The following is a 20,240-nucleotide window of genomic DNA, read 5'->3' on the forward strand; positions in this document are numbered from 1 at the left end:
CCGAGCTGCTAATGGGATTACAGGACTATTTATAGACTGCAGAGTAATCTCAACACACAGTTTTACTGATTCATGAGGCTGTTTTAGAGTGCAGAAATGCACAACTTTCAATTTTTTAATTTAAATCTGCAAAATCTGGTTTTATCCTCATATGATGTTTTGAATGCAGACCATTTAAATCGTGGGAAATTAGTTTTCTAACATTCTTTGGCAGTAAATGCTAGATTTTTTTCACAAACTTAAAGAAATCATGATTGAACATTTTTTTAATGTTCATATTGAATATTTACTGTGTGAAAATATTATCACACAATAAATTTCATTGCAATTTGCTTGAGAAAACTGGAGTAAAGTAATCAATTCAGGGTTTATGTGACGATGATTTGCTGGTGAGGAAACTCATAAATATGATTTAATAACAAAGTAACAGACAAGAGGTTAGAAAATCCCCCTTTTTTATTGAGTTGAATTTCATCACAGTCATTATGTACAAGGATGAAACATTTTCTATCATGTTCAGGTCAAGAACGTCTTTTAGCTCTTCATAAGAAATCACTCACATCCGGTAGATTGTTTAACCAGCCAACTAAAAAGAACAAATAAAAAAATAATTTTTCTGGAAGCACATCAGCTCCATGAATATTTTATTTTTTTTAGCGAACAGAGTGGAGATTGACTCACTGAACCCTGATTCAAAGTAAACACACTGACTTCAGTCTAACTTCACCACCATTTGTTGTAGCATAAATAAAAACAAAAGCGCATCTAAAGTAAAATCACTTCATAAACCTTCAATCAGTACCAATACATCATTTTGATTTATCGTTTATGCTTTGTTTGCTTCCTGGCATGTAGAGTTATAAGATTCAGTGGGTCAATGATTATTAATATTAAATCATTTTTCAGTTCTGGCTATTAATAAAAACAAATCCAAGATGACTTCCTGTTTGCAGACGGAGACGCATGATGCAGATATTTTTATCTGACCTGATTTAACGAGACGTTTGCAGCTCTGCGTTAGTTTAACGCACCTGACTGGGAAACATGAAGCCTGAGCTGCTGGGAGGAAACATGAGCTAACAGGATCTAAGGAGAGAAAACGGCAAATACCAAAACTTCACCAAGAAATGTTAGTGTTAGCCAAATGAACTACTTAAAACCTGCTTCTGCATCATTTATGTTTAGTGATTCATCTTTGTTTCCCTTCTCCTGTGCATAAAAACTATTAAATATGAATGCGAGGGTGAAACTAATATTAAAGCACTTTCCAGATAACTATTGAAAATTACAACATTAAAGAAAATACAATGACATGGAAAATTTGAGTAAAACCGTTACACAGCCAAAAACGGCATTTTCTTTCTTATTAAAAGTGATAAGTGGAAGTTTAATAAATAAATGATGTAACTGAAAAATAACATGTTTTCTTTCTCCAACACGGAAACATTGAGTACGACGGAGTATTTGGGCCTCATTAAGAAAAAAAAAATTGAGAGTAAAATCATAATATTACAAAGATAAACTCATATTACCAGAATAAAGTCTTAACAAAATGGCAAAAAGTCGTAGCAGATTAAAGTTGCAATAAAACAAGAATAAAATTGTAATATTAATAAAGTCAGATTATCAGAATGAAGTCCTGCTAAACAAGAATAAAGTTGTAACTTACTATGATAAGGTTGAAATAAAACTAGAATAGGGTCATAATATTAGCAGAATAAAGTCGTATTACTGGAATAAGTTTATAAAAAATTAGAATAAAGTCCTAACATTACTAGAATAAAGTTGGATATCAGAAGAATGAAGAAGTAATTTTATGAGAATTTCTCCACAAAAAATAATAAAATGATCTGATTATACTTTTATGAACAATAAAATACTTAATCTWTTAATTTAACACAACAGCATCAAATCATTATCAGTAGAAGGACTTTGAAATGATTAACGAAGCGACTGCTTCGAACATCAGATCCACCAAAACTTTTTTCTCAATGGAAAAACTAATCCTGTAATCTTACGACTTTCTTCTGCTTATTTTATGATTTTATTCTCGTAATTAAAAAAAAGAAAAACAAAAAACCTTTTAGTCTGGCTCCAATACTCTTGTAGATCTGAATCCGGTCAGAACCCAGATGAACGAGGTTTCTGCCAGCACATAAATGCATCATCACAGCTTGCAGATAAGTGAGAACACATGGATCCAAAAACAAGCAGAATTATACTTCAATTTAAAGTAAATAATTTGTCTCAGTTATCAACTGTTAATCTGGGACTTTAGTGTGATAATTTTTGATCCATAATGACGTGATTAGCTTATTGTTTCCGTACAATTCATGTACAGAAACAGGCTTTTAAAGCTTTGAATAAACCTTTTTTTTTCAAGATTTTATATTTTTCTTTGTTCTCCATTTTGATCGTAATGTAATTCAGTCAAATCGATGTTTTGATCTCACTGTAAAGAGGGATTTTGTCTATAGGTTTTAGCCTATAACTTGAAAGAGGACAATGACTTCCTGCCATCGTCCTCTTTGACGTTTCCGCCAGTAGTAACATCCGGTTGCTGGTCACGTGACTCGTGATGCAAAAAAAGTGATTCCATTGCAATCATAATGTCTGCAAGTTAACTTACAAACTGTAACATTAGCTTAGAAGAATACTACAAACTTGTTCTGCTTCTCAAACAAAGGTCCAGTTTTTACATGCTGGACTGATTCTTCAACAGGAACGGAGCAAAGAAATGAAAAGTTAAATGAAATATTAAATATTTTTCTCTAGAGAAATGGTCTTCAAGTTGCATTAAAGCATCTTTGAGGGAAGTTACTCAACATTTAAAAGATGGGACCAGATACTTGTTGAACAAAATGATGATTTGAAGAAAGGAAGGAAGTCAGTCAGTTTTGATTTTAAAAAATGAGTGGGAGGCCAAAACATAGTCAGGAATCGAAAGGGTTTTCACTTGGTAGCTTTCCAAAACCAAATGGTAATTAATATAACCAAACAATTTTTTAGCTCATCCTATGAGAATAATAAAAAAAATTAATAATTTCCTCTAAATAATAAAAATAAGATAAAGTCTGACTGAGCCTGGAATCAGAAAGCACCAGATAACTCAACAAGAGAATTTAGTGTTTTGTGAAAACTTGATAATCAGGTCAGTCATTGTGGTTTTTCACGACACAAAAGCAGCAGAAAATGTTCAAAACTTCATTCAGTCTAATGATCTAAAATAAAGCTGTGCACGATTGTGTCAGTATATAAAACATATCCAGGGTCTGAATTTATTTTCTAAACTCCCAAACTAAAGCAAGGTTTGCTGCCTGAGCTAACACAAAAGGAGATAAAGCCTTTTTTTCTCCTCTGAAATTCTCAGACTGGATTATTTTCTGCAGGAACGTGCTGCAAACGTTCACACCTTAATCCGATTCATCACCGCTACAATTATTCTTCAAGGCACACCACTGTCAGTGTCAAGTCAGCAGGTAAAGGTTTAGATTTCCATCCTGAAGGAAACAAATGATGCAGAACTTAACGGATAAGTCAGACACTTTAAATTGAGTTCAGGTCAAGTCAGCAGCTCCATTTCCATCACAAATGTGGGCAAAACTTTGTCGACGTTCCACAAATGCTGAGATATAAAAAAAACTATTTTGCAATTGCTGTGTTTCCTTTAAATCGGAATGAATTAAAGTCATGCATGAATAAGTTTGTTCATGAGATAAGTCATTAAAAAAACAGCATGCAGCGCCATCATCCTCCTAAAACTTCCTGTCACCGTCCTCTTCAACGTTTCCGCCAGTAGTAACATCCTGTTGTTGGTCACTTGACTCGTGATGCAAAAAAAGTTGTTCCATAGCAGATTTGTGAAATACACAAATTTTGTTACGGCTGAAGAACCTTTAACCTCCTTTTTCAAAACCTCATCAAAAACCTTGTTTATTTTTTGTTTGTAGGAGTTTGATCTGCTAGCTAATAGGTTGTAGCTGTTAACCATAAAACTGCACAAACTGGAATTACGAACATAAATTTACTTAATGAAAACATTCACATTTTCCATTAAGTAAGTTTTTATGTAGGATGAGGTGAATCTTCAGCTGTATCAAAATGTGATCAACAGCCGAATGTTACTATTGGAGGAAAAGAGAAATAAGTCAACAGGCAGTGTTATTTTTATAACTTTTATTTACTCAACTTTATGATCAATGGAAACGCAGCGGTTGAGCTCTACTATGCTGCTACTTTGATATTAGCTGCGTTTCCATAGAATTACGCAAATTGAAATTCCAAAAATAAATTTGCCTAATAGAAACAAATGGTTAACAAATGGTTAACAGCTACAACCTATTAACTAGTAGATCAAACTCCTACAAACAAAAAATAAACAAGGTTTTTGATGAGGTTTTGAAAAAGGAGGTTAAAGGTTCTTCAGCCGAAAGCAAAATTTGTGTATTTCACAAATCTGCTATGGAAACCCTTTTTTTGCATCACGAGTCACGTGACCAACAACCGGATGTTACTTCTGGTGGAAACGTTGAAGAGGACAATGACAGGAAGTTGTAGGAGGACGATGGCGCTGCATGTTTTTTAATGACTTATTTTGTGAACAATCTTATTCACGCACATTTTTAATTTCATTTCTTATTCAATGGAAATACTGCAACTGTGAAATTGTGTTTTTTCAACATTAGCTGAATACCAACAAGGATTTGCACACATGTGTAATTGGAAACGCAGCTACTCTTTGCTCTCGTTCATAATTAGGAAATAAAATGAGAAAATCTACAAAAAGAAACCAAGACAAAACATCAGATTGGACTCTAATCTTAGTGAATCTGGACACAAAGAAGAGGCGGAGCATGAACCCGGCCGGCAGAGGAAACGGCGGACTGTTTGAACCACATGATGTAAAAGAGCGTGACGCTAACTTCAAAGCACTGATTGTAACGTCTCGTCCTGCAGTCCGTCAGAGCGCCACGGTTTGGTGTCGGTCGCTGCTCGTCTCGCTGTGGGTGGGGGTTGTTGTTGTTGGTTTTCTTTAAGCACACAGTGACATCTGGGCTGGTGTGTTTTTGCACTTGATGCGTTTCACCAGAGTATGCAGGGAAAAGCCGAAGAGTTGTTTGGGTTTTCCATGCGGGACAGCGGAAAGGGCGAAAACGACGAGTGCATGCTGATCCCCTCTCCATCTTGGCTCAGACGTTTGGCATCAAACCACGAGACTGCAGCGAGTTTTAGGTGGAAGTCGATGCAACAGTAACCGCTGGGAATTTTTTACAAGAACAAGGGAGGAAGGAAATGAGTCCCCGTGTTAATGCTTTGTTTATGCTGAGCAGCTGGATTTCTACGATGTTTGGCATTGAATTTATCACCAACTTTCTATCCCAAAGTTAGTAAAAGCAAGTTAATGTGGGGGATATGTAAAAAAAACAAAAAAAAAAACAATAATAAAAAAAGTCCTCCATCTGATGATCAACGGTGTCTAAAATAAAAAGGAGGTGAAAAGTAATAAATAATCTGTCCACATCTCCTTTTTATGCCATCCTTAGTGGTTAGAAATGGAATGACCAGAGGAGACTGGGGTGGAGTTTTGGCGTAACACACTTATTCAGTCAGAACCAGCGTCAGATATTTCAGGAGCTAGAAGAGAGGAGGGGGGACGTTGGGAACGTTTGGAGGTCTCCATGTAGGTCCATGGAAGCAGTCTGTAGCGTTAGCTGGGTTAGCATGGGGGGCGTTGGAGTTTGGGGGGCGTCAGGTGGGACAGGAGATCTGGGTTGGCTGGTGACTCTGGGCTGGCTTTTCTCTGGGTTGCTCACAGCGGTCAGATGGAGCTGGATCGAAGGAGAGCCGTGAAACGCTGAGGGAAAATAAAAAACGGAGGCAGGGATCAGATCAAACCTCCAAATTTCAACAACTATAACTGGAGTTTATGCAACAGGCCAAAACACAAAGTAGCATACGATTGTGAAGTAGAAGAATGACCAACAGCTTTCACAGTTTTTCTAAAATTAAAAATCTGAAACTAATAATCAAATAAAAACATTAGATTTTTCATTTAACAACTTAAGTCTGTTTTATAAAATATAGCAAATGAATCAAAAGATACAAAAAAATTTATCTTTTTTTAACTAAATCTCAAAGTACCTTAAAGTTTGTGGTTGTTCAGTTCAGACATGCCTGTCGCAATAAGCAATTAATCAATTAATCAACTAATCAATTAACTGCGTGATCAAATTGATAATTTCCATTCTGATGATTATTCTGATGAAATTTGGTCTACAGAGACATAATTTTATTTTTGGCTTCGGTTGCAACTAGTCCTGTCACGATAACACATTTTGCTGGACGATTGTCTAAAAAATTATTGCGATAAACGATAATATTGTTTCAAGACCTTTTGGCACTGATTTAATGGAAATGACTAATAATACATGCGATTTCCTGATAAATACACATTATTTTCAAAAGAACACGTAAGACTGGAACTGATAAAATAAATAAAACCAAAAACAAAAATAAAATGGATTCTCAGTCTCCATTAACAAAAAACGTACTTGAATAAAAACTAAACAACATAAAGCCAAAGTGGAAATAAATACTGCATTCAACCAAAAGAGTGCAGATTATGAAGTCTGTATACTATATTTCCCTTCAGTAATCACTAGATTTAAATAGAGAAAACGGGCCCATCCCACTACCTAATGCAATAGTTCACACTACACCATTTTTGGCCCCAATTCCCCCTTTATGACAATCCTAGATCGTTGGCCGATCTAACCGATCATCCTGCGGTGTGTGGTGTGTTACGGTAGATCGTCGTGGCCGCTCCGATCTAAATCAGGGGATTTCCCCGACTGGGAGCTTAAAGCTGAATGTGGCAGGTAGCCAATCAGAAAGCGTGGATTCTCCTCCTGCTTTCTGAGGGAAAATTACGGAGGGGAATCTCAAACAGCTGACACAGCGCAACAGAAGTCCAGAGGACATCGGAGATGATTTGTGGAAACAACATTAATGTTTATTCAACATTTCGTGCAAAGAATATAGAAATGATAAGGAGAGGAGTTGGAGCCAAATTGCTACCGCAGTTGATAAACCTGGTAAGTTTTCAGCTGTTCTTTGTTAACGTGACATAAATAGGTTATAATGATTTTCATTCAGTCAGGACTTCTGAATCTAGCCACATGCATCACAGGTAGATTCTAGTAAAGCATTGATTAATGCCTGATTTTAAAATCAGTTGACTGGACTTGTAGCCATTATTTTGTGCCCATGTGGCTGGACACCACATGGCACGGCGAACCCGATAGAACCGTTATACCCAGGATTTCTGTTGGCTAATGTGTCTCAGGGTTTGAAAATGGGCGACAACTGGTGTACTGTGCGCTGGACATTAGACTAAGGAAATGAGGAAGGGAGGCTCAGTGGAGAGCACCGGAGCTGAGCCGTTTTTCATTCAAGAGAAAGAAAGGCCGGAAGAGACGATAAAGACGATAATTAAAAAGAGGTTGATAGGTTTAATTTATCCTCCGATTAATTGATTTATCGTTTATTGTGACAGGCCTAGTTGCAAGCGGTTTTTATTTTGGTTCTATTTCTTGTTTTTGGTTGTTTTATTTTGGAAATTTAGAATGTTTTCCACTTCCAGTGCCGAGTTTATTTGTCTTTGAGTCGGCAAACTTACATTATTATGTTATTATCAATATAGTACTTGAGAATAGGACAAGATTACTGCTGAGGCTTTTAATCTGAAAAACAAAAACCTCATCTTACCTTCCTGCGTCAGCTAGTTGACACTTAATCACATGATCACTTTCCTGTAAAAAACAATACAAGACGTAAAATTACTTACATATCAGCATGGATTAAAGAGGTTTAAAAAATAGAAACAAGTAGCAGCTCAGGTTTTATAAAGCAAACAAAATGGATAAAATGTTAGAGTGCTGAGCAATGCAAGCACTTCATTTTTCATTCCAGTGAGTATTTGGTTCAGATCAGTGGACGACATCTGGACCTCTCATGCATCGTAACGCAGACACACACACAGGTAACGTGTTGATGATGAACGGGGCATGCATGTAGAAACCAACATGAGGAGGATTGTTGGGGTTAAATGGAAAACTGGAGGGTTTTGTTAGCCAAGTAGCAGAAGCCACAAAATACAGCTGACGTGTAAAATAACAAAAATCAACAAAAACAAAAAAAACAAAACGACGGGAAGAGGACGGGACACAGATCATTGGAGGCGGCTCTTACGAGTCATTTAGACTCTTGTAAGCTGTCTCTGGGGTTTTCTTCCCCCGCTGTGTTGGCTGATGGAGGCGACTGGGGCTCAGGTGGAGGCATGGGCATGGGCAGGGGGATGGGCTTACTTTGCTCCTCTGGGGTTTCTGGACCCAGATCGGATGCTGGCTGGATTATGATTACAGTGGTACCTGTTGGATTGGAACAGGGAAATCCTGAGGGTTGAGTCCATTTTAAATCCTCTGCTGATGCAAACCAGTGAAGCTGCTTAATGCAGTTTAATACGACCACTAGAATGTAGCAAACTGCTGCTGCTGGGTTTTACTTCTGAGGATGTGAGAATTTTATATTTTTCAAATCATAACAGTGACCCAAAAAAGAAGTTTTTGTCATATTGTATTCTGTATGACATCAAAAACCTTTAACTGCTTCTGCAGTTTGAGCTTAATCAATCTTTTATCAACAAATTCATTTCCCTGTTGATTTTGCATCAATTTGACATAAAATGCCCTTAATGTACAAAGACAGCTGCAACCCAAACACTGTTTGTTGGGCAATAAACTAATGAATAAAATGAGCTCAATAATTTCCATTTGCATGATTTATCATTCTTCTTTTTTCTCCCAAAAAGTGGATAAGAAAAGTCTCCAGCCTGGCGCTTTGGTCTCAACCAGCCGCACTTTTGATGGAAAATTTTGTTCACAAAGACTTCATAATTAATTTGGTTGTTTCTGTTTTGTTCATTTATTTCAGATATTTAAAATGTCTTCTAGTTCCAGTGGTAGATCTTCATTAGAACGTAAAGCTTATGGATCTTTCAGAGAGTGAACTTGCATCATTATCACTTGAAAACGGTCTCAAAACAACAATAACAGTTTATCACAATTACTTCTGGAACACAATATCGTCCAGTAAAATTTGTTTTTGTGACAGACCAACTGGCTGTATTAATACAAACAAAACTATCACTCATCAAAATAAATCTGCATAAACCGGAGTGACCCAGCAGGACTTGCCTCCGTCCTGATCCGCTCTGATTTGGGCCTCCAGGTCTTCAGGATCAACATATTGGTAGTTTTCCTCGTCGTCGGGGGGTTTGCACTTCCCGCAGCAGAAACAGCAACAGCAGCAGCAGCAGCAGCAGGTGAAAAGTGTGCAGCACAGCACCAGACTCTGCAGGGAGTTACATGCAAACAGGTTGTTCTTAGTCGTATGACGGTGGACAGAATTTAATCTTCATCTCTAAACAGTTGAATCATCAGATTACATGCGATTCTGAACAGTTCTGCACAGCAGCCGGAACATTTAGGTACTCTGAATTCATTTGCCATCTAAGAAAATAATCCCAAAAAGACTGGAGATTTAGTAATTTGCCTCTGATACAAGATAAAATATGTTTTACGTCACAATATTTACAGCAAAAGACCCGAAAACAACCACAGCAACATAATCAGGAGCCAAATCACTTCTGACAACATCAACAGAAGCGCAGCATCATATCTGTTTACATTGTGTGGTGCTACACTGCAGAAGCTGCTGATCCATGTCGGCTTTAATCTACATTCCTGGCAGGAGGACAAACGTCTATGATTGCATCATGAGGATGAACCAAAGGTCAGCGTTAGGCTTTACCCAGCTGTGTTTGCAGATTCATTAAATATGTGTTTATTTGGCTAATTACCTATCCTCTCGCTAAAAGAAGTTGCTGCTCAGTTGCTGTGAAAACAATAGAACATTTTGTTAAATGTGAGAAATGCCCCCGGCGTTACTAACCTTAAACCACCACTTGGACATGAGGAAGTAGTATTTAACACTTTCCTCTCCAAACTGTTCGGATACGTAAAGGCCCATGGAGCCGTACTCGTCGTAAATCCTTCTTTTGTTCTCATCGTTTAAAATAGAATTGGCGTTGTTAATCTCCTTAAACTTCTCCGCTGCGTCTGGGTTGTCTGGGTTCTTGTCTGGGTGATACTTCAGCGCTAGTTTTCTGAAAAGAGTTCAGAGGGGATCAGAGGCAGACAATCAGCTTTGGCCTTCAAGAATAATCGTTTTATGAAAACGACTTCCAGGGTCACAAACTTCAGCATGAAGTTCATGGAAATAAGTACAGAGTGAGTGTTTGTACAGAGCTGAGACTCTGTAGAAACAGGTTAATGACTCAGATTAGCACACATCCAGTCAGCTCACCTGTATGCTTTCTTAATTTCCTCAGCGGAAGCGCCTTTCTCCAGGCCTAACACTTTATACACGGTCTCCCCGGAGGTGGACATCTTCCTCTGAGGACGGGCAGGATTCTGTTCAGCCATGGCTCACCTCTACGAATAAAAAACAAACAATAAATGATTGTTTCATGTTACAAAAGCACAAAAAACGCATAAAAACCTCATAGTTGTAGCGTCATATCTGAGCGTGCAGTGAGGCTGATGTGAGCTAACAATTTGCTTTGTGTCAAACTTAAATCTCACACAATATAAACTCTCGCGCTCAATTCTTGATGAAAGATTAAATTTGTTTTTTCAATAATCGTATTGTAGTTTTATTGATAGTATTTATTGATCAAATTTAAAAAGGTGATAATAAATGTAAATTTATTGTCGCCTTGCTTTTATAACCTTGAATAATTTACTTATAAGGACATGTAGCTTTGCTTTGTTGAGGGGTTCATAAATAATAAAATACCAGCATCAACTGCTCCAAACAGAGTTCATAACCACAAGCAGAGGAGATAATGCTTTAATATAAAAGTTTCTCAGACACAAGTGAGATCTGAGCATTTTTACAATATTTACTCACTTATATTGCCGAAGTAGGAAGAGGAAAAAAGTGATACATGGGTAAAAACATGGATACAAAATGAAAGAAGGCTGGGACAAATTATTCAGTATTACCCCAACAATCAAAAATTAATTATTTGTATTTGTTAAATGAAATTAATTACTGGAGATGTAAGTGGAATCACTGGTTTGCAGATGCTACTTCATCTGTCCAATGGTTTTCCCTTTCCACACTACATTTAACTGGAAAAGGTAAATAACTGAAAGCACATAAACATTTCGACACAGGAAAAATCTTTAACAAAAGACTTTTTACTGAACTACACAGACGGATTCCTGGTGAACCACGGCAACTGTACAAACCGAGCACATCCATTACTCAGCCATACAAATAATGCCACAGCGGTCATCGACTAAAGAAGATTACATTTTGCTGATCTAACAGATTACCCATCCAAGTCTACGTCAGAGAGGGCCAGCGTCCCGGTCAGAGTCTGACTGGACCGCGTTAGACGGACCAAACACAACAAAACCGCTCATCCACACACAGACGCCACGGGGAAAACAAAACAAGCTGGCAGGGGGAAATGTTCTTCTGCCAAAGGCTAATCAATCAATCAATGTACTGATTGGACAAATGGTACAAAGTTACTTATGGGATCTTTACGGAAAACCCTGATTTGGAAGAAAAACAAAAAACAAATCTAAGATTTATCTCGGCCAAAAAGAAATGTAATGGAAGTTTTATGAACTTAATGAACTCAGAGAGAAACAGATAGTTAGATCTCCAATGACCTGTTTTTATTTAGCCTGACATTGATCACAGCTTATATATCATGACATTTAAAACAAGAATCTATAAAAAAATTAAATGCAAAAACAACAATTATTTCTACTGTTGAAACAGTTTTGCAAATGTCATCTTTAACTTTTATTTTCATGTACAGACATAAACTTATTCCTCTGAACGTTTTGCTTAAAAGACAACATTACTTTAATGAAAAGGAGAGGCGATCTTTTAGCTTGTGCATCATAATCAAAAATATTTCCAAATTTGCTTAATTTCCTAATTTGTTTAATTCAAATTTAAAATACAGCACCAAGTAATTAACTACTCTGTTAAATAAACAAATGTCCCTACAAAATAATAACAAAAAAGTTTTACTTATTTATTTCATAATTTTTTTCATAGTGGTGTTTTATTTTCTGACTTTTATTTTGAAAAGCTCCTTTACGTAAGTCAGGGAATTTTATTTTTTCCTTTGATTTTTATTTCAAGCTCATTTTAATAAAAATAAAAAGCAAACAGAAAAATGTTTATTTCATGGGGACAGTTATTTATTTGATGGAGTATTTATTATATATTCATTAATATTTCATTTTAAATAAAACTGCTCTCCATATCCTTACACACAGAATCTTTTTTCAGCCAGCTATCAGGCAATGCACAGCAAAGGGTGGGTGAAGATTTCTAAACTGAAAAACAGTTTAAGCAGTTTGGATACTATAACTTCCTAATAATTAATTACGTCACAAATTTGGTACAAATAAAAATAAAACTTGTCTCTCAACCATCAGCAACACAAATTAATGTTTGCACCATTTCTGACTGTTTAATAAGCAGCAGCTAAAATGCATGGTCACCACGTTCAGTTTTAATGAGTGCAGCAAAGAAAAATGTAGTTTTTTGCAAACTAACTTGTTTGAATTCACTGCAAAAAAAAAATGCAGTTATTTAAAGCTGATTGGTTTCAGTTCTGCAGAATAAGGCATTTCATTTTCCTGCAACAATTATTGCAGTACATTAATTTTGGACACATAAGCCTTTCTTACTTTTACTGGAATTAAACTACCAGATTTGGAATCGCTTTCAAAGAGAAACTGATCCAGCTGATCCTGAACCAGGCCTTAAAGCCGAGCAGTATTTCTGGTCGGAGGAGCTAATGGCTGCCCTATTTATCAGTTTTTCTACAATGAGATCAGTTACACATTTACTGGGAAAAATCCTCTGAATGATTCCATCTCCAGCGCAGCAGAAAGCCGCTTTGCTTCTATTGTCTCTCATCTAATTAGTTAAGAGCCTCACGCTGCTTACATCCCTTTCACAACTGCACCAGATGGTACTTTCACTCAGTAGTTTCACATTCTGACTCTTAAAATGGGTCACTGGCAAAGATTAAAGTCACTTCCTGGTTTTACAAACACAGAAAACCTCAAAGCATCAACATTTCATGTCAAACTGTTGTTACACATTCATGAACTGAAAAAAGGAAACGGCTGATAATGACACATTTACTGCATTAGAAGTGATTCTGTTTTAAGGGTGAAGTGATTAATCGTGATCAATCGATTATTCAAATAATCTTCAACTAATTTAGTAACTGATTAGTTATTAATCAATTACAGGAGTACAGAACTCTAAAAATGGTTATTTGCTGAAAGAACAGCACATTTGAAGCAGTAAGCTCACTAATGATGTACAAAAAGATACGGTACAAATATTTTGCATTTAAGATAAAAAAAAATTTTAAAAACATTTTTTTATAAATCCGTTCTACCCAGAACTCCTGAGGTGGCAAAGTTTTAGCTTCACCTGGTTGAAATTCTGGAAAACCAATCTTTTATTGCTATCCAATAATTAACGCAAAGCATAAATTGGTAGACTGATGCATCGTTAGCTACAAATGACCAAGCATACGTTAAAGGTTTCCTCCTGTTGCTGCATTTTAAGCAATAAAATGTTCATTTTTTTATTAAAAAATAATTATTTGCTTTAGTTTTTATGCATTTCTAATATTGTGTAAAAAAGGTTTAAGTGGTTAATTGAAAAATTTGCAGAAAGCACCAGTTTTTAAAATCTGATTAATCGGTTAATCATCAGAATAATCGATTAATAAAATAATCGTTTCCTGCAGCCCTATAATATTCGGTCTGCAATAATTTTGGTTTGGAAGAATAAAATATATGAAAGCATATCATCCGTCAGCCTGGGCTGCTGCAGAAATACTGCCAGTTACATAAGAAACGCCGCCTTTAACAGGAACATACGTTGTTTACACCGAGTTTCTACTCACTGGAGCTGAAAGACTTTAATCAAGTCATCACACATTTCAGTTTCTGTACACAAATATCTGAAAACAGACAGCAATGTGATCTCAACCTGCAGTCTAACAACTATGATGAAAGAGAAGAAGCCAAGTCAGGTTCTGGACTGAAATAAATCTTGCATAAAGATCACACAGACGTGTTTTGTCCAAAAATGTTAGAAACGCCACAGGTCCAGATGGCGTTCCTGCTGGAGCCAAGATGGCTGCTGTAAATACGACCCTGACCGGGTTCAGGCTGGCAGAACTGGAGACATAAAGTTCAGCTTTTCTTTGGAACATAAACATTTTTGATTACTGATCCAGCCGCCACTACAGCTATCGATCGGGTATCAGTGAGCCAGGCCTATTAGGTTAATGGAGCAACTGCAGTCTTTGTGATTCAGGCTCTGCAAACAGGCCTGTTGTTTTCATAATGCTGTTTCATTATGAAACTATTTTTTTTTAAATATCTACAAACTTGTTCAATATTTTTTGTATAGGAGTAAATATCCTGTATTTCTTGTCATTTTTGATGATTCTGGCTCGCAGTTAAGCCTGTTGTAAAAAACAATTAATGAGCTTGATCATTTTCATTTTGATAATTTAGATTTTTTAAAGGGAAATTTCATCCAGAGACTACGTAATTTATTCTTTTTATGTTTTTGGTTGTGTGTGGCTTTTATTTCTGATTTATTTATCATTTTTGGCTGTTGTGTTTTATTTTGTAGATTTAAAATATCTTCCAGCTCCAAATGTTAAATATACTTTACAAAAAAAAAAAAAAAAAAGGTTTTGTGGTATTTGAGAGGGTGAACATTCACTATTATGCAGTTTTCAATATATTATTTCAAAATTGTCTCAAAACAATATTGCAATAATTTCTGGAACAATTTATCGTCCAGTAAAATGTATCATGACATGTCAGCCTACGCAGTTCACAGAAAATTTGAATAAGATCAATAAAAAGGAGATTTCAGGCATTTTAAAATCTATAATCATTAAAATTAAAAGAAACAAAAGCTTGAAATATTTCACTTTGTGTGTAATGAAACTGTGAGTCACTTTCTGAACTTTTCATAATATGTACATGTATCTTAAAACAACCTGATCATTTCTATTCTGTCTATACTTTTCTATATGATTCTGTATTATAACTTTGTAAGAAATGTAAAATAAAGAAAGAAAAAGGAATCTACACGTGATATTTAGTCGACCCGAGTAAAACAACTGAATCACTGTAATCGACAGAGAACAGTTTATTTAAAAAAAAAGCTATTAATAGCAGAAAAACCTTAAAGCATTTGCAACTCAAAGAGTCTAGTCAAAAACACCAACCGAGGAAAAATCATGTGAAGACCGCAGGCAACCGCTCTTAATAAGATCCGACTCTGTGAAAACATCATTTCAGGACAGCTTAGTCCAAAAATAATAATCAGTTAGAAAATATCTCTGGACGATGAACAGGAAGTGAACTGTGACACCAACAATCAGCAGCAATAAGCTGGACAACTAATGTAGTCAAATTAAACTAAAATTAACAACTTTTTATCTCAATTGTTCAGCAAAATGGTGCTTTCATGAAAGAAATCTGAAGAAATATATAAATCACTAGTAAAGCTGAATAACCAAATATAATGTAGGGTAAGCTGCTAACGGTGAAAAAACAAATTGTGAAAAATCTTTGTGTTTAATCAGCACTTTGATCAACAACCAAACATCTAGAAAGAACAAAAGAAAATGGGAGTAACAGGTAGGATGACAAATATCTGTAATCGGATAAGTGAACATCAGAGGAAGATTGGCTGAATTTGGGGTTGAAGTCAGGTGAATCCGGTCGGTCAAATAAATCAATTTAGAAATGACCAGATTATCTTATATAAGCCACATGGTCCATTAAATGTAACCCTACTGCTTATTACAGCACTACGGTTACACACATGTTGGAATATAGCAACTCTTCAAACATTTTCACCACCAAAACTTTAAAAACAAAACAGTTTACATCCAATATTAATATCCGTATTGATCCCGATATTGAAAAAATTCTAGATCGGGCCCATGAGGGCAGATCTATTCAGTCTAATTCTATGCGTTCACATATGCGTTACATTAAATTTATATTTCAGTAAAAATGTACGTTGATGCATCCTTAGTGAGTAAATAAAATAAATGGTTTGAAAGGAAACACCTTTGGCTTAATTTAAGGATATTTGTGCTGAATTATAAAAACTAGGTAAAAGTTAGCTGTACTGGTTGTGACCTAATTCCTGCAGGATCAAACGTTCCCACCAGCTCCACCAGTCGCTCTAAATGCTGCCCAAAGCAAACAAAGAAAATCAATCAGCCCTTCCCTGCACAACTTTATACAGCAACAAATATCTTTATACTTTCCTTCCAAGCAGTTGGACCGTTTCAATTAGGCTTTGCAAAAGTTTTTTCAGTCTAAGATAATTCAACATTGTTCATCATGCATTTTCTCAGAGCATGTCTTCTGCATTTCTTATAAATCATCTTGCAGTCGTCTGCTGCATTCATGTTAGCAAAACGTCCATCCATCCATCCATCCATCCATCCATCCATTCATTTTCTTGCACCCTTGTCCCTCAGTGGGGTCGGGAGGGTTGCTGGTGCCTCTCTAGCTGGCGTTCCGGGCGAGAGGCGGGGTCACCTGGACAGGTCGCCAGTCTGTCGCAGGGCAACACAGAGGCAAACAACCATGCACACACACACTCACACCTAGGGACAATTTGGAGAAGCCAATTAACCTAACAGTCATGTTTTTGGACTGTGGGAGGAAACCGGGGTACCTGGAGAAAACCCACCATGCACAGGGAGAACATGGAGACTCCATGCAGAAAGACCGGGGCCGGGAATTGAACCCAGAACCTTCTTGCTGCAAGGCAACAGCTCTACCAACTGCGCCACTGTGCAGCCCCATTTCAATGCAATAGAAAGAAAATCAAAATGTCCATTCATGTTAGCAAAACGTCACAATGGAAACAGGATATGGGCAAAACAAATAGTCAGCAGACAATCAGCAGCATGAATATTTACTCAGTGTTTATGGTGAATAAAGTGATGAAATTGCAGCTACTGCAAAACAACACTTAGGAAAATGCAACTGTGCTTCACTGCAAAACCGGCACCGCTCAACTTTATTTTCATCTTTTTGTGGAAAAAGGATTTTTTCTGAAATATCTGCCTCATGTTGCTACTTTTGTACTTTTTATGATAGTGAAAAACTCTGCAGTTACATCAGGATACCAAACTTTTTTTTATATTTTGTGAAGTAATTCAAAGTACTGAACGTTTGCTTTGCTTCACAAATACTTTACTGCGAATTGTCTGCAATTTTCAAAAGAACTAAAAAAAGTACGTAGACAGGAAGAATCTCCCGAAGCCGACTGTGAAGAATCTGAAAATGTTTTTGACAGAGAGGGAAAGATTTTCAACAATATTCTACGCTGCCAACTAGATTTCCTGTCAGTTTTGTTTTCATTAGTAACATTTAATAGCTTCATATGTTTTAGGTGTATATTTTTCACATGTAAAAGTGAAAAATTCTCTGAGCTAGCCAACAAAGATGTTTGTTTAAAAATTTCTTATGAGTCAACGCCTGCAGAAAACTGTTAATACCCGAAATATCAAAAACATACAGGAGACTATGGAAGATTTTCCCTGCCAAGTATTAGTTTGTACTATTCTCCTGCTGTGTGTGTAAACGCCACTCCCAAAGCAAACATTTGTTTTTTTGTTTTGTTTGTTTTACATATTTGGATCCGCATAAAACTTTGAGTGGAGTCTCACGCAGGCTTTAAAGAGTCAAAGAAAAGTAAAATAATCTGTTACAGTATATTTCTTTACTACAGAGAACTATTAGGGCCACTGAAAAATAAAAAATAAAATAAATATCTGACTGTAATGCAGAAGGACAGCTGGGAGTAGCAGCTTCAATGCGAGTCACGCAGGAGAACTAACTTTCTGGAAAAACATGGTGGACTTTTAATGCCTATCTAAATTCTGATCTTGGAGCTAAAATCCTGTTGCTATGGAGTTGCTATGACAACAATAAACCAGACACAAGCTTAGAACTAGCTCTCACCTTGTTACGGCATTAGCACACTACAAGTATTACTGGATTACAATTGTTAAGCATGCCAAGCTTTCTTTTTGTTCAAATTCAAAAATACTTTATTAATCCCAAAGGGAAATTAAATGTTGTTGTAACTCATTTAGATTCTTCAAAGAGTTATTCAAGATGATGATGGCTGTTGGCAGGAAAGATCTCCTGTAGCAGTCTGTACTGCACTGCATCTGAAGAAGCCTCTGACTGAAGATGCAGATGTTTAAGCTATGGTCCATCTATGCTTTGCAGTGCGCAAGCAAAGTACAACGCACTTCTAGTTCAGACTTTTGGAAACTATGTATTCTGAGAGAAAAGAGAGAATAATTAGTGGAAAAAAAGTCAAAATTTTAAGAGGGCAAAAAGTCAGAATTCTTAAAATCTCATTTTTTTGTGAAGTATAGTCAGAATCCTAAGGGAAAAAGAAAATTCAGAACAAAGAATTCTGAGAAAAAATTCGGAATTCTGAGTTTTAAATCGGAGTTCTTAGGGAGAAGGTAGAATTCCGAGTAATTTATTCTGTACAACTTGACAAACAACCAACCTAAATGTTACCAACTGTAGAAATGGCTAAATATTAAGGGGAAAAAAAGAAAAACATAATCTCTCCTACAAATCTTAACCACTGCAACAGCTGCAGAAAAAAAGGTTTATATGTCAAAAATGTCATACAAAGACTTATGAGTGGAGTAATAATCCTCAACATCATTAGACACAGCTAAAATAAAGATTATAAAGGTTCATGAACTGGACTGTGACACATTCTGGACTGGGGTTGATTTGTTCCGCATCACTCAGCGATCATGTGGTATAAATAATATTAAGATCTTGGTGCTGTTTTGGAATAATGAAGGAAGATTTCCGCCTGTTTGTCCTTGTGCAGCTCTAATCCTTTGCTAATCCTCCCTGCAAAGGGACAACTCCTTCCCATTTTACACCTCGCCATTCATAAATGTACCATTTTGAACAGCGTAACCTCAGCAGCCGTTTCTACTCATTTTGCACATTTTAATCGGGTTTCTAACGCATCTGAAGCGGCTCGATACACCGACTCGAGCCGTTAACAGATGTAACTTTAACACGCCAATGCCCACGTATTTCTTCGATTTTAATGTGTGTATTTTAAAAAAACAGACTATTCAGTTAAAGAATACATTAAAAAAATCTTTTAAATCCATTCAGGCTTCGATAGTTTGAGCCGTTAGCTAACGTTAAGCTAGCTGGTAACGTCCAAGCAGAAATAATAATTAAAAAAAAGCCTCACCTTGAGTAAACTGAACACCGTGAATCTCGCTGTAAGGTTAACTGGACCATAGAGGCATCCGGTTTAATGTCATATACGGCAGTTAACGGGTCACACAGTTCCGTTATCCCGGTGGCAAGGTAGTGAGTGATACACCCGCTACTTGCTGCGCTTGCCGGGTCGCTCCTCCTTCCAGGAAATAAAGGATGCGGAGTGATGCGTTCAAGGCCCAAATCCGCTTATCAGGAAAAGGAAAAGTTGACCGTGTAATAAACTGAGGTACTCCAGGTAACCGTCCAAACAAATACTTTTTACTTAATTTTGTCTCCAATTTAATGCCGAAAAATGTCAAAACAATAAAAAAAAATGTATGCAAAAACTTTGGTAATTGAAAGACTAATATGAAAAAATGTGAAACTGAGTTGACTGTTGAACTGGGCTGTTCATACTTGTTCTTCTCCTCTCCCTGAAGGATAAGCCCCTTTTTGCTACATTGTTTTGCTTGCTTATCTTCCACTGGAGCTTTGGATGTGCTCTGCACAGCAGCTCATATTACCGTGCCGTGCCTACCGCAGCCACCAGCTAGGTACTTTTTGTCCACGTAAGAAAGATTTCCACACACATTATCAAATATATGTCGTTAAAAAAAAAATCTAAACTTTATAATGAACTTGTGTGTTTTTGTTAATATAATGACAGAAATTATTACAAAAAAAAACAAAGAAGAAGAATCAGTTCCACTTAGGGGGCCTGGGACCCTAAGCAACCGCTTAGTT

The 20,240-nt window shown here is 36.5% G+C and overlaps 1 protein-coding gene across 2 annotated transcripts; it reads right to left on the reverse strand.

Moving 5' to 3' along the window:
* Window positions 1-438: 438 nt before the first annotated feature.
* dnajc5ga (DnaJ (Hsp40) homolog, subfamily C, member 5 gamma a) lies at window positions 439-19,654 on the reverse strand. Of its 2 annotated transcripts, XM_008397202.2 has the most exons (7): window positions 19,486-19,654; window positions 10,426-10,553; window positions 10,012-10,225; window positions 9,255-9,411; window positions 8,251-8,429; window positions 7,768-7,811; window positions 439-5,854 (listed from the first exon to the last, which is right to left on the reverse strand). In XM_008397202.2, the coding sequence occupies exons 2-5, from the start codon at window positions 10,542-10,544 to the stop codon at window positions 8,254-8,256; spliced, it is 666 nt and encodes a 221-aa protein (XP_008395424.1). In that variant the 5' UTR covers window positions 10,545-10,553; window positions 19,486-19,654; the 3' UTR covers window positions 439-5,854; window positions 7,768-7,811; window positions 8,251-8,253. The 2 variants fall into 2 exon arrangements, with proteins under 2 accessions (XP_008395424.1, XP_008395425.1); XM_008397203.2 differs by lacking the exon at window positions 8,251-8,429 and having other exon boundaries at window positions 19,486-19,649.
* Between the last annotated feature and the right edge of the window lie 586 nt (window positions 19,655-20,240).

This window comes from Poecilia reticulata, linkage group LG21, assembly GCF_000633615.1.
Source record: "Poecilia reticulata strain Guanapo linkage group LG21, Guppy_female_1.0+MT, whole genome shotgun sequence".
In the NCBI taxonomy this organism is placed as follows: Eukaryota; Metazoa; Chordata; class Actinopteri; order Cyprinodontiformes; family Poeciliidae; genus Poecilia; species Poecilia reticulata.